The sequence below is a fragment of the Mustela putorius genome, unplaced genomic scaffold (genome assembly GCF_011764305.1).
Source record: "Mustela putorius furo isolate JIRA1106 unplaced genomic scaffold, ASM1176430v1.1 tig00000095_pilon_pilon_pilon, whole genome shotgun sequence".
Classification (NCBI taxonomy): domain Eukaryota; kingdom Metazoa; phylum Chordata; class Mammalia; order Carnivora; family Mustelidae; genus Mustela; species Mustela putorius.
Genome location: NW_025421280.1, coordinates 14,999,807 through 15,015,187, shown reverse-complemented (window position 1 = coordinate 15,015,187; position 15,381 = coordinate 14,999,807). Strand labels below are relative to the sequence as shown.

The 15,381-nt window shown below is 36.7% G+C and overlaps 1 protein-coding gene across 38 annotated transcripts in view; it reads left to right on the top strand.

Annotated features, from left to right (window-relative positions):
- The window catches only part of LOC101680902 (sarcolemma associated protein), a 142,133-nt gene that overhangs the window by 109,057 nt on the left and 17,695 nt on the right, over nucleotides 1–15,381 (top strand). For 27 of the 38 annotated variants that reach the window (XM_045078573.1, XM_045078577.1, XM_013053326.2 and 24 more), the window contains 3 exons: nucleotides 123–182; nucleotides 5,469–5,549; nucleotides 5,832–5,891. In XM_045078573.1, coding sequence (XP_044934508.1) covers nucleotides 123–182; nucleotides 5,469–5,549; nucleotides 5,832–5,891 — 201 coding nt within the window. Of the gene's footprint in view, nucleotides 1–122; nucleotides 237–5,155; nucleotides 5,338–5,468; nucleotides 5,550–5,831; nucleotides 5,892–15,381 lie in introns of those variants that run through there. The other 11 variants (XM_013053246.2, XM_013053319.2, XM_013053272.2 and 8 more) reach the window with 2 other exon arrangements.

The window sequence follows — 15,381 nt, the reverse complement described above, 5'->3', positions numbered from 1 at the left end:
AGCCTAGTCATGGGAGTAATATTATCATCTTTAAATTTGGTCATGGAATGTGTTACACTGCCCCGCTCAGGGAAATGCTACTCGGTTTGGGCTTGGATAGTAACGTTTGTTTTCTTTGGCAGAGAAGCTGATCGTCGAGGGGCATCTAACCAAAGTGGTAGAAGAAACAAAGCTTTCAAAAGGTTTGTTTTCTATGGGTTTTCTGTGGGTTTTGACCACTCTTTTGGATAATGGAGGTTAGTGTACATTTCCAAGGTCATAGTATTTTAACCATCAATTTATTTCTTATAGCTCACCAGATGGCAATCCAGTAACAGTATCATATAATATGAAATAGTTGGAGTTCTGTCTTAAGAAGGATATCTTAGTTAGAAAGTTTCTTTTTAAATGGGTATATACATGTATTTTTTTAAGTGCTTTAAATTGGTTTCATTAGGTTTTAAAAGATGTGTTTCAGTCTTTCTCACTTCTAGCATTATTTTCAGCTTTGATATTTGCTGTTTGTTATATTTGATATAAAATTTTAATTAATACAGTGTAAATCTTTTTTGAAACAACAGGTGGAAAATGCTTTTACTTCTACTTCTGTGATTGTCATACCTTTAATATTCCTTATGAAATTTAATATTTTCTTAATTTTTGGCTTATCAGTTTGATTTAAACAAAAGTGATTATGTAGCGTCTTCTTATATTTATAATGGGTAGTCTTAAAATTGTCTGAAACAGTTTATTCTATTAATTCTCTTCTGTTACAGTTGTCAGAGAAGAAAAGTGTGTTTTAAAGCATTATATTGCCAAGTCACTGTTATGCATTAGGGAAATCAGGCAAATAAGTTTGGTGTGATATGCTCATTATCATTTTAGGACTTTCAGCCGAACCTACCAGTATAAAGTTGATAAGTAGATTCACAATCTTTTTGGTCAGTTAAAACAATGAGTAATAAAAGTTTGGAATACTTGATTTCAGTACATTCTGTTTTATGAAAGCAACTGGAATCATTTTGGCTTTTAAACATATTTAAAAGGAGAATGTTATTTCAAGTATCCGGTAGCTTCCATTCTGAATTTTGTGCATGGCAGATGCCATATTTGGGGAAAGAATGCATAGAATATGCATCACTAATATTGTTCTGGCAAACAGGCATTGGGTTTCAGAGCAGTGAACTATTTTTAGTACATGTGGCAATTTATTTCATCTAATTAAAGTGAGATGAGAACAGATTTTAACATAGCTTTTACTTCACCACCCAAATACCTATTCAGATGAGTTGAATAGCCAGCACACTAAAGTGAAAGTAGAGCCTTAGGAAAAAAATCAGTCCTTTAAGAAAAATATCTTGCTACTTTAATTCTTCTATTTAATGCATTCTGAATTAAAATATATTTGCTTGAAATTATGTGATGTCAATATTGAAAAATATTTGTGCCATCTTTACTGATTTGCTTTTGAAACCTGGCTATAAAATATGTGTTGAAAGCTTTAAAGAGCCTGCATTTTGATCCAGCAATTCCACTTCTGGGTTTTTATATTAAGAAACAAATTGGACAAATATGCAAGGGTATTTGCTTTAATGCTTTAAAAGCAAAAAGAAGAAAACATAATGAAACATAATAAATGCCAGTAATGAAGGCATTTATTAAATAAATTACAGCAAGTAAGTCCATGCAAGTGAATAAAATACATCCTTTAAGAATGATAATACAGATCTAAGTTTTATATACCCAGAGATTTCTCTGTCAGCAATCAACATTTTACAAGCATTTCTCACAGTTAATGTACAGAGAGGTATACTAATCCTTGTAAGAAATTAGATGCCTGAGATACATTACATTTTAAATGCTTTATATGTGGCTATCAGGTACTTCTTTAGGATTTGGCTAAGTTGTTTTATTTTTAAAAGGCTTTTCTGGATGATGTTTTTGATAGAATTTTTTTTTTATGTAATTGAAAATAACAGTTGCTAGAGATTGCCAATTACTAGGTATTATAAGTCTTCGTATTTCTTTCTCTAGCTCACCTAATGCAAAATGTAATCATAGGTTGCGTATACTTTCTTTTTAAACCCTAACTCAACTAACAGTCATTGGTGTGTTTACTGAAGCCTTAGGGTAGAAGTAGAAAGAATACCATGGAAAACATGGTTTCAACTCTAGGTTCCACCACTAACTAGCTAGCTATATGCCCTCGGGCAACTTATTCTTTAAACTTCAGTTCCTCATTTGTAAAGTGGAATCGACAATATTTAACTGTCGGAATTTGTAGGGATTTAATGAATGTTGCTTATAAAGCAAGAAGCAGCATTCTGGTATTTGACAAATGTTAATTCTCATGACCCTTCTTGCTTTCTTTCCAACTAATGGTTCCAGTGGTGTAGGAAGTGGTCTGTGGCTAGAATGTTTGTTTTGCCCATCCATCATTATGTGTTCTCAGAGACCTAGTGAAAATAGTCACCTTGTTGTAAACTTTCCAGTTTGGGAACAGTTTTGGTATGAATGTTGGTAGCTATTGTTCTGTTTCCTTCTATATGCTATTGGTATATATCTTAGTGATTAAGTACTGCATAGAAAATCAACCAGCAAGGATTTTTTGATACAAGAAAGTTGGGTGCCACTTCATAGCTAAAGAATGGATATTTTGAAAAGAGATACTCTGTCTCTCATTTGTTTTGTCCTGTTTCATTCTTGAATAGATTTGGTTTGCCTCTATATAATAATCTATTATCAGGACATACCAATGATAGAACATGATTTGACTTGTCTTTTTACTCAAAATAGATTTGTGCCTTCAAACATCTTCTTTTTTAGAGCACTTACTATGTGCTGTACACTGTTCTCTGCAATGGGGATATAGCAGTTAACAAAACAGAAAAAATCCCTGCTCTCATGGGACTTATATTATAGTAAGATCTTGATGGAAGATTTGGTCCTACCTATAATTTTACCTTCATGGCTAATACTCTCTATATAAAATTAAAGTTCCTTCAAAGCCAGAAGAATACTTTTGAAAATATGTTCTTCTTGGTTTACCTTAATATCTTGATCATAAAATTTCCAAAAATATTAAAATCAGAAGAGAGTCCTTTCCCATCTATGTATAAGATTAGATGAGACTAATCTTTGAGACTCTAACTTTGTGATTAAAACTGGAACATTCAGAAATGTCTGATTACAGCACACTGAATGCACCAGAGGTCATAGATTGGATTCCCATGGGTCTCCATGGTCAGTGACTCCACTTCTAATCTAAGCTGTGTGTCTCTCAGCAGTTGGCCTGGACTTCAACTAGAAATGGCAGTGAGAAAAGAAGCAAAAGGCTTCTTGTAATCTATCACCTATTTTACAAATTAAGCCACACATTCTAGGGATGTTCTTAATGGAATAGCCATAAGAAGTTATATTTTAATATTGTATTAAATATATTTTAATATTAATTAATGGTTTTAGATAGTTTCTGATCACTTTTAAAATGGAAGATATCTCTCTCTCTCTCTTTTTTTTTTTTTTTAAGATTTTATTTATTTATTTGACAGAGAGAAAGATCACAAGTAGGCAGAGAGGCAGTCAGAGGGGGCAGGAAGCAGGCTGCCTGCTGAGCAGAGAGCCTGATGTGGGGCTCGATCCCGGGACCCTGAGATCATGACCTGAGCCAAAGGCAGAGGCTTTAACCCACTGAGCCACCCAGGTGCTCCTGGAAGATATCTCTTGATTTAATTGGTTATAAAGCAATATATATTAACAAAATTTTTCAAATAATGTATGACAGTATGAAGTTAGTAAATATCTGCCATGTCCCAACATCCAGAAATGACAGTGAGTATCTCTGTTGTGGATCCTTCTAGGCTTGAATAAATATGTGCAGCTGAAAATTCATAGCTAAATATATAGCTCTTTTCAATCTGGAGTCATACTATACATACTGTTCTTTAACAGCCTTTATTTTTACTTAATAGTAAGGAATATATATTGAGTATTTTCCATTTCATAATGAACAACGCTGCAGTGAACATTCTTATATAATTTAAGTTTTTGACGTGTGTTACCTCAAACAACAGCTATAACATTATAAAAAAAATCATATGCTCAGAGAATTTATAATCTAACTAAAGAAATAAGATACATAAATACACATAGAATGATATAAAATAGAACATTATTAATTATAAAATCATAGGACACAGAGAATATACAGTAAAAAGGAGCAGCTTGCTGGAGAAATGAAGACTCCCTTAAAGGTGGTGGCGCTTAAGCTGTATCTCACAGAATGAATAGGCCAAGCAGAGAGAATGGTCATTGAATTTAGTGAATCAACTCAAAGAATTGGAGATGATAGTGAGCCAGCATATCTCAGCCCTGTAAAGAGGCTAGCCTGACTGAAACAGAGCTCGTGTGTGAATTAATGTAGGGACCAAATTACAGCTAAATACTGGCATGTAAAGTTTGGCTTAGACCTAGTGGAGAATGGGGAGATGCTATAAGATTTGGTGAGAGAAACGACCATCACTCTAAACGCTATTCTAATGCATGCCATAATACATGCAGGTGTGCAATTATAGATAAGGATCTACAGCCTAATTAATTGCCAGTCATCTTTTTTTTTCCTTCTTCAAAGATTTTATTTATTTATTTGACAGAGAGAAATCACAAGTAGATGGAGAGGCAGGCAGAGAGGGGGGGGGGAAGCAGGCTCCCTGCTGAGCAGAGAGCCCGATGCGGGACTCGATCCCAGGACCCTGAGATCATGACCTGAGCTGATGGCAGCGGCTTAACCCACTGAGCCACCCAGGCGCCCGCCAGTCATCTTTAATAAATTGTTGGGCTTATAGTTAAGAGTTTTGAGAGCAACTTGTTGCAAACGAGGCCTAGGATTCCTTTATTGGCTCAGGCAGCGTACCACTTGCAAATAATCACAAAAAATTTTTTTTAAGTCTTTCTCAGTGTGGTTCAGATACAGTTATATTTTTTTAAGATATAAAAGGCTGTTGCTTTTCTTGTTTTAAATGTCATTTTTATAATAGTTTTGATTTTAGAGTCTTATATAAATATAAATATTACTGAGTATAACTGTTGCTAAGGCAACCTAACTAGTGTTTTTATATAAAAGAGCCATTTCCTTGCATCATCTTCATACAATGTCCACATTGTCTTGGAAATTTGCTATATTTGTTGCAGTTCTCTGAATATTTTAGCAAAGCTTGCTTCATTTTTGTTTCTAGTTGGCCAGTGTACAGCCTTGACAAAAGCCCCGACCCTCTGCACAGCAGACATGATCCACATTATAATTTAATATGAGCCATGTGTAATAACCAGCATTCCATTTTGGACTAGAGTGGTGAAGAAGTAAGAGATTAAGTGACCTCAGTTAATTTTAAAAGTATTTTGCATATCAGTAGACTTAGAGCACTCAAAGCCTAAAGCAATTTTACTGATACAGTGGTAATGAGATTCTACTTTCATTTTTTTCTTGGTAGAAAACCAGGCAAAAGCAAAAGAATCTGATTTGTCAGATACTCTGAGTCCGAGCAAGGAAAAAAGTAGTGACGACACTACAGGTGAGTTATAACCTAATGTTTGCAAATCTACAGATGCTATTGTTACTAGCTGAGCAGTTTAGGGGTGCAGGTTAATATAGATTGAGATTTCAAAGTTTATGTTTAGGGGGGAAAGCAATCGCCATTTTTGAAGTTTCTCCCTTGAATCTTGGGTATATTGTTTAAATTAATTTCAACTATCCAGATACGATCATTGTGTAAGTTTCATTTATTTATTTTGATAGTGATAGCTTGAGGATGGAGCTGATTACTATTTGTAATTATCTTTTTTGTCCCGTGCAGACGCCCAAATGGATGAGCAAGACTTAAATGAACCTCTTGCTAAAGTGTCTCTATTAAAAGGTACTTTAAGATGTTTTTATGACATTTTAAACCAAGGCATCAGAATCACCTTTTGCTACATGTATAATATGAAGTTTTAAATGTAGTTAAGAGATTAAGACAGGTTGTCGAAAGTAGCAAGAACTAAAATTTAAAACGTTGGTGTTTGTGTTTGTGCCAGTGCTTCAAACAAAAATATTTAAATTGTAAAATAATTTGCATCAGTCAAGGTTTAGAAGGGCAAAGTGGTAAGTGGTAGAACATGATCGTACCGTCTTTAAGTACAATCATAGTTCCCAGCACTTTTATAGCACTCTTTCTGATCTGCACTCTTCCCAGGTGACCATTCATGTTGATGAGGCATGCTTTTTTTTCTAGTATTATAATAATAAATCTAAGTTAATGTTTGCATAGTCCAGAAATCTCATCTAGGAGCATTTCTGATTCTTCTCAGAAATACACTGCTGTTACTGTTTAAAATGTTACTGATGCTGAAAAACTGTCAGAACCCTTAAGCCTTTGTGGGAACATAGAGAAACAAGAGGGAGGTGAATGAGTAATAAGCACCTCTCTTTCAAAAGTAACTGTTTTTATGGTCTTTTTTACTATAGAAAACTTTTCAGCCACCAAGTTCAGACTGATTTATAAGTAACATTGATGCTTGTGTTAATTATATTCAACTGTTAATAGTGCTCTTGTGATTTTATAATATCAGTCTGTTTTGGATTTTATTTTTATCTCATTGCCTACCATAATGCCAGATGTTCAGTAAAATTCAATTATTGAATGAATTAATAATAGACCTTTTACATCAAAGTTATAAAACTATAAGAGAATTAGAAAAGTAACACACTCTAGCAAGAAGCTGAAAGTCAGAGAACTCTAGGTTCAATCCTAGCTCTGCCATCTATTTGTCATTTTCCCTTCAGCAAATTACCTAACCCCTCTGCGCTTCAGTTTTTTCTTCATTTGTCATATTGGGGCTTATTGTGAGGATTAAATAAAATAATGCATGTAGACCACTTAAACATCATAATGAAGACCCTGCTAATAATAATGATGTTAATGATTGATAAAAGCATACCTATTTGTTAAAGGATAGCTTTTCATTAATAAAGTAAAATTGTGGGGTTTATATTTTATAAACTGTATCTTTGTATATTTCCTACTGTATCTTTTAGGGAAAAGCAGTTGGTTGTGGTGGATCTTTTCCAATTACTAATGTACTTGTTTACTGTATCAGATATTGGAGAAAACTTTTTTTAAGGCTTGAGTCCCACAGGAAGGCTAAATCTGTAAAAGTGCCCATGCTATAGGCTGAAGAGTCAGACTCAAGGAAAAGGGAATGAGAAGGGGAGTTGTGGGAGGGACGAAGACTAGAAAATATGAAGTGCCTATGGAAGGAGGGTGGGTGGACGGATGCTGCTAGTGATTGCTTGTGTGCCATTGGTAAAGATTGCTCAGAGTTTTCCTAACCTTCCTTGAAGTTGAGGTGACAAAAACAAAAATGGAGCCCCCAAACTTTCCTTATGTTTCTATGTGATTGCAACTTTTGTTAGTGAAGTAATGTCTTTACCAACACCCCTTAGAAGATTTTGCAGCTTGATCTTAAGAACAGGCTGCTAAGTCAGTCAGTGATTAGATATAAAGAAAAATCACTTGTTAGAAACGAGGCATATTTGAGGGGCACCTGGGTGGTTCAGTGGGTTATGTGTCTGCCTCTGGCTCAGGTCATACTCCTGGGGTCCTGAGATCAAGCCCCACATCGGGCTCCCTGCTCAGCTTGAAATCTGCTTCTCCTCTTCTTCTCCCTCTGTAATCTCTCTCTCTCTCAAATAAATAAAATCTTTTAAAAGGTGGGGGGCATATTTTAGAAGAGTCTCTAAGAAACAGTCACATAGCCCTAAATGGTTGTTTTTCTATTGTGTCCCCCCCCCTTTTAAAAAGATTTATTTATTTATTTATTTGAGAGAGAAAGAGAGAGTATGGGCATGAGCAGTGGGGAGGAGGGAGAGGGGGAAGCAGGCTCCCCGCTGAGCAGGGAGCCTGATGGGGAGCCCTATCCTAGGACCCTGGGATCATGACCTGAGCTAAAGGCAGACACTTAACTGACTGAGCCACTCAGGCGCCCTGTTTTTCTTTTGTAAGAATTGTATAAATTCTGGGGCGCCTGGGTGGCTCAGTGGGTTGGGCCGCTGCCTTCGGCTCGGGTCGGGATCTCAGGGTCCTGGGATCGAGTCCCGCATCGGACTTTCTGCTCAGCGGGGGGCCTGCTTCCCTTCCTCTCTCTGTGATCTCTTCCCTTCCTCTCTCCTACTGTGATCTCTCTCTGTCAAATAAATAAATAAAATCTTAAAAAAAAAAAAAGAATTGTATAACTTCTTAAAAATAATATATTCACTGGCACTTACTAGAAACACTTGGGTTGTGGTTGATTGTGTATGGTTATACATTATAATATCTATAATTAGGTTTAGTAGGCTGATAGAACTTTTCTCTTAAATGAAGAGTATCAATTATTTGCTACGGTGTTAACCTTGAGAGTTGTAGAAAGTAGCCTCTTTATTTTCCTCCTTGAAACCCCTGTGCCTGACTTCTTGAACCACTATTTTAAAATTTTATTTTCCCTTTTAAAAAATAACGTCTTTATTTAGAATTACAGTGTGCTACTTTTCATGTTAGTCATCTAGGATTAGGAAAAGAATCTGAAATAGATTAACATTCACCATGAGATATAAATAAAATGATGATAGCAATAGTATCTTTTTCCTGAAATATTAATTATGTTCTATTTATGCTATTTTTGAGAGGGAAATAAAGGTGTGCTTGAACCACCTTTAGCCATGCATCTGTTTAAAATATTATGCACATTTACAAGTAAGAATAATGTTTAAAGTCAGAATAGCATCTGTCAGGGAGGAATTGTACAGTTGAACCACAGGTTTTTGTATGCTTAATCACTTCCCCAGAAAAGGTAAAAAGAAAGCTGGAGTTCAGTCCAAGTAGTAGCTATTTGCAAGTTTGCTCTATTTAAGGAACTGTGCCAGAGACTCCAAAGGTTTCAAACTCTGATAAGACTGTCCTTGGGGTTTGAGGAGTTTCTAGTCAAATTGGTGATAGGAGAGGTATAGATAGTAAACTGCTTCTTGTGTTTGTTGCCATGAGGAGTTCAAGAAAGAAAAAAAATGTCCAGTTTTTGTGGTTTTTTTGTTTATTTTGGAAAAGGGCAGGAAAGACAATTTGAGCCTTATGAAAGAAGTTATCATTTGAGATGACCCTGAAAGTGTGTCATGCCACCTAAAGTCTATTTAGTGATAAACAACCCCAAATCTGGTTGAGATTCTAGATCCAACTGCCAACTTGCAGGATGTGTAAAGAACTAGACACATATTCTAAATGAAAGTGGTGGGGTTACAACAACAAAATCCAGAAAGTAGAGAATTCTGTAGAGCACACAAAAGTAAATCGCTAAGTTTGTGAGAAAAAAGGTAGAAGAATGGGGAAACCTTCCAGTTAAAAGGGATTTAAAAGATGTGTCAACTAAATGCAATGTGTGAACCTTGTTTGGAACTTCATTCACACAATGCAACTCTAAGAGTTTGAGGCAGTGGGAATGATACAAAGTATCTAATACTGATTAGATACTTGATATTAAGGAATTGTTCATGATTTGCAGTGGGATAATAGCATAGCATTACAGTTATCATTTTTTGTTTTTCTTATCTTTTAGAGATGATCTAGATATATATAGATGGGTTTTTTTTAAGCAGGTTATAAGATGATCAAGATATATTCTTAGAAAAAGGAAATAAAAACCACAAGCTTAGATAATATGGGTTGAGTTTGACAAGTATAATTAAACTGTTCACATAATCATTTGAGTGTTTTATTGGGGTGACTCTTTTGGCAGAATTCTGTAGCTTCTGAGTACAGAAATGATATGGTCAGACATGTATTTTGGGGGAATTTTTGAATGAACTGGAATAGGTAGAGGCTGGAAGTAAGGCAACCAGTTAGGAGGCTTTGGTAGTCATTGAGACTCTGGGCTAGGACGATTGCTATGGAAATTTAAACAGAAGAACAGAATCCAATTTGGATCCCTGTTCTTCAGTTCTTTATCATCTTTCCTTTGGTTTGCTTTTCTCAAATCTGTAGGCCTAAGGAACTGAATATGAGAGATAAATAGAAGTTTGATACAAATCCAGCATTTGACATGGAGTTACTAAAAGGATGGTAGTGTTATTAACAAAAAATAGTATTTCTGGAAGAATGGGTGTCCTGGTGGGACAAGTGATGGTTTAAGTTTGGCACATTCTTGAACAGGAAAGGTGACTTGACCCAGGTTCTGTTTTGCCTGGAACCATTTATGTCCATTGTCCCAGCACAGTTATTAAAAGTGCTTCCTTTCACATTCAAAGGTGTCCTGGTTGTATTTGTCATCCTAGGGACCAGAGATGCAGTTGGAAGTGCAAGACAGAAAGTAGGACTATGAAGTAATTTTCATTTATTGATCCAGGAGATACAGAGATAAGACACAGGAGGAGGCTGTAGTCTTCTGGGGGAAAAAGATATGTGGGTAGTGCAGTAAGTGTTTTAATGGGTGTGGTAGAAACTTTGAAGAGCACAGCTAACTTCCTGGCTAAGGGCAGGGATGAAGTAGGGCAGTAGTCAGGATGGCTTCCCAAATGAGGTGGTTCAAGATAAATGAGAGTATGCCAAGAAGGGAAAGGGAGCCACGCAGCTCTTTAAAATATTATTTACATTTACAAGTAAGAATAATGTTTAAGTCAGAATAGCATCTGTGAGGGAGGAATTATACAAGAACACAAGTGTGATGGAGCACAGACTGTGTGGGACAAATGTGATGAAAGGTAAGACTTGGTCAGACAGAAGGCAGTAACATGTTTGGGAATTCTGTGCATAAGGGTAACCATGATAGCAGGGGCAATTTATGGAGAAAGAAAAGGACAATGGGATAGGCAGAGGAGCCAACAAAAGAACAAATCGTTAAGAACCCGGCTGGTCAGAAGGAATGGCACAAGGGTGAGAATCGATGGTTAAAGCCTGCTGCCAAAGTTAAATTCATAGTTGGGGTGCCACCTAGGACTATCTCACATGACTGCACATACCTATGATGGAAAAATGGTCCTTTTCTGTGAAAGTTGTTCTCATCAACCAAGCCTGCAACTACCAGACCTTCCAAAGGGAGGAGTGGTCATAGTAGAAAGAGAGTGCACCCACCAGGCCAGCTGCCTCAGACAGATCACTTTAAAATAAATAAATAAATAAATAAATAAATTCAGTTAGCCAACATATAGTTCATCATCAATGTCAAATGTAAAGTTCAGTAATTTGGGGCGCCTGGGTGGCTCAGTGGGTTAAGCCACTGCCTTCGGCTCAGGTCATGATCTCAGGGTCCTGGGATTGAGTCCCGCATCGGGCTCTCTGCTCAGCAGGGAGCCTGCTTCCCTATCTCTCTCTCTCTCTGGCTGCCTCTCCCTCTACTTGTGATTTCTCTCTGTCAAATTAATAAATAAAAGCTTTAAAAAAATAAAATAAAAAAATAAAGTTCAGTAATTCATCAGTTGCATATAACACCCAGTGCTGATCACATCACATGCCCTCAGATCACTTCTGTTAGATGATGAGGTAACAGATGGCTACATCAACCTTCAACAAACATGCACGTGCAAAATAAAGCAGGAAGAAGTACTTTGATTTGGCCCTTTCCCAGATGGTTCAGAGTATCTCAACCATGTTTAGAGCAAAGGTCAGAATTTAAGTTAAACCTCCAGTCACTTTTCTGAAGAAGTAATGACACAAAATTCAATTTAGGATATCTTGTAGGGAGGTACCTGGGTGGCTCAGTGGGTTAAAGCCTCTGCCTTCGGCTCAGGTCTTGATCCCAGAGTCCTGGGATAGAGCACCGCATCGGGCTCTCTGCTCCTCGGGGAGCCTGCTTCCTCCTCTCTCTCTCTCTCTCTCTCTCTCTCTCTCTGCCTGCCTCTCTGCCTATCAAATAAATAAATAAAATCTTAAAAAAAAAAAAAGGTATCTTGTAGGTATTCTGTGTGCCAGGGCTGGTTCATTTAGTGGGTTCTTTTTTTTTTTTTTTTTTTTTTTATTTATTAGAGAGAGAGAAAGAGAGAGCATGAGAAGGGGGAGGGTCAGAGGGAGAAGCAGACTCCCTGCCAAGCAGGGAGCCCAATGCTGGACTCCACCCCAGGACTTCAGGATCATGACCTGAGCCGAAGGCAGGCACTTAACTAACTGAGCCACCCAGGCACCCCACATTTTAGTGGGTTCTTGTATGGCATGGATCTCTATAGAATTTAGCTTTATTCTGAGAAAAGCTGGCCCATGGCCCAGACTGTATACACCAGGCAGTTCTGAGGATATATCATTTATGTTAAGGAGAAAAGAGATTCTGTTAATCTTAACACCTCATCATGGTTCCTAAAAATCGTTTATTTCTGTTTGACTTGCATATCTAAATAAAATGATTTGGCTCAGAAAGGCTTTCACTTATCTTCATCTAAACACTTTCCACCCATACTTATCACAACACTTTTCCCAAGATTGTGAAGTGGATTGATACAGAGTCCCTTCCCATGACAAAAGTGAGTACCATGAGAGTAGACCCAAGCCATAGTAAACTAATGCATTTTCCCACATTATGAAATACAACAAGCCTTTGGTTAACCTTAGCACAAAAAGATTTGCTAATCAGTCTTGGATAAAAAATTAGCACTTGGGGAGCGCCTGGGTGGCTCAGTCGGTTAAGCATCTGCCTTCAACTCAGGTCCTAATCCCAGAGTCCTGGGATTGAGCCCTGCATCTGGCTCCCTGCTCAGTGGAGAGCCTGCTTCTCCCTCTGCTGCTGCTCCACCTGCTGTGCTCTCTCTCACTTTCGCCCTATCTCAAATAAATAAATTTTAAAAGAAATTAGCACTTGGTGTTCTGAAAAGAGGGTCTTTTCAAACTTGATCAGTTTGAATAGTAATTGTATATTAAATTTAATTTGTAAAGAATTTGGTCAATGTCTTCACTTCTATGATCAAACACTATATAGAGTTTGTATGTGCCCATTATTTGATATATGGCATCTTATTTGCTCTAATTAAAATGCTAACCCTTTTTATTATATGGTACGAAGAACTAATTTGCAAAGATTTTATTTATTTATCAGAGAGAGAGAGGGGGAGAGAGCGAGCACAGGCAGACAGAATGGCAGGCAGAGGCAGAGGGAGAAGCAGGCTCCCTGCAGAGCAAGGAGCCGGATGTGGGACTCGATCCCAGGACGCTGGGATCATGACCCGAGCCGAAGGCAGCCGCTCAACCAACTGAGCCACCCAGGCGTCCCAAGACAGGTTCTTTTTTTAATTCAATTATCCAATATATAGTACATCATTAGTTTCAGGTGTAGTATTCAATAATTCATCAGTTGCATATAATACCTAGTGCTCATTTAAATCATTTCTTCATTTAAGTAAGAGATTTGCTTTAGTATTCCAATATAGGATAGAATGCAGAAGGGCAGGCTAGGTTAAGGGCAAGAATTTAGACAGAAATGATTGGGGCTTATTCTGAGATTGTGACATTGGGATTGGTAATTTCCAAAAACCTTTTTTAATTATGAAAAATTTGAAGCACAAGAAAAGTTGAAGAGTACCAAAAACACTCATACATGCCCTCCACCTAGATTCAACAGTTGTTAGTATTTTGCCGTATTTCCTTTATTTATATGTGTATGTATGTAGAGATTTTTCTTTTAAGTTTTTATTTTGATACAATTTCAGACTTAAAGAAAAGTTGCAAGAATAGAACAAAGAATCCCATATGCTCTTCATCCAGATTCTCTAAATGTTAACCTTTCATTCCATTTGCTGTTACCATTTTATGGATTTGATTTATCCATCTCCCTCTCCCTCCTCCATGCACCTTCCTCCCTCTCCCCGAGCCATTGAGAGTAAATTACAGACCTGATAGCCTTTACTCCTAAATACTTAAATGAATATTTTCTGTTTCTTTTACACAGCCACCATACGACTCTCCTGGTTAGTAAAGTTACAATGATGTATTACATTATCACATCCATAGAGTGTATTCACATCTTGTCACTTGTCTCAATAAAGTCTTTTATAAAAGAAAAATTATGTCATCATAAGAGAAAATCTTGAGTCATACAGTGTATTCACTTGTCACATGTCTTTGGTCTCCTTTAATCAGGGACAGTTTCTCAGTTCTTTGTTTATCAGATATTGACATTTCTGAAGAGCACAGTTACTTTGTAAAATGTCCCTCAGTAATAATATTGGGTGTCATATTAGGAGGAAACTGATATTGAATTGTTTTGTGACTGGTGATGTTAACTCTGTATAAACACCCTGTTCCTCCTCAACTTTAATCTACTTAGTGTTAGCATCTACTAAGGATTCTTGCCTGAGTCAGTTATTGTTATAATAGTTGCCAAATAGTGATGTGCTAATCTATAATTCTTTCTACATTTGTTAGTTGGCTTTCTGCATTTCCATAAGGAAGAGTTTCCTTGTCCGCTCCCTCCCTCATTCCCTTCCTTCTTTCTTTCCTTCCTTTCCTTTCTCTATATCATTGTGAATTCATGCATTTATGTGTTGTTCAGTGGGTTATAACCTTTATTATCATTATTTATTCTGACGCATTCTCCCACATTTGGACAGTGGGAGCCCCTTGTATCTTTTCAACATGAACCGGCATTCTTTGAGCCCTTAGTTACTTTCTGACACAAAAGATGTCTACATTCATTTTGTACTTTCCCATCCTAGTTAGTACTGAAATCAACAATTTCTCCAAAGAGCTCTAGTTCTTTTTAGTTCTTTTTTAGTGGAGTATAGTGTTTAGAAACCAAGATCTGAATATTTGGTGTGCTTATTGCTTCTAGACCCACTCAGTAGGCAGTGAAGAATAAATGTATGCATATACTTAATGCCCATACATATGTGTGTATCTATATACAGTCTCGCATACCTATATTTATTTCTGCATCTGCATATGTTTATATGTTTCAGATCTATTAGAGTTCATACTCTAATCCTACCCTACACCGCAGGATTAATTCTGTTTTCCCTATATCCATGTTGTTAATTCTGTTTTCCAACAGTAAAAAACCTGGCTGTCTGTATCCACAGTATATTTTTTTGATCCCTTTTAGAATACACAAAAAGCAGTTTCACAGTTACTAACCAGTGCTTATATGAAAAAGAAGTCTACATATAGATTTGATATTTTTTCTTGGTTATCAAATTATTAGCCTGAAATAAGTAGTTCTCAACATGGAGCAGTTTCACCTCCAAAGGGACATTTGGTAATATATGGAAACATTTTGGTTGTTACAACTCAGAGGGAGTGTTGTTAGCATCTAGTGGATAGGAACCAGGGAAACTTGTAAACGTGCTACAACCCACAGGACAGCCCACAGAACAAAGAATTATTCAGCCCCAAATGTCAAAAGTGTCAAGGTCAAAAAAGCACA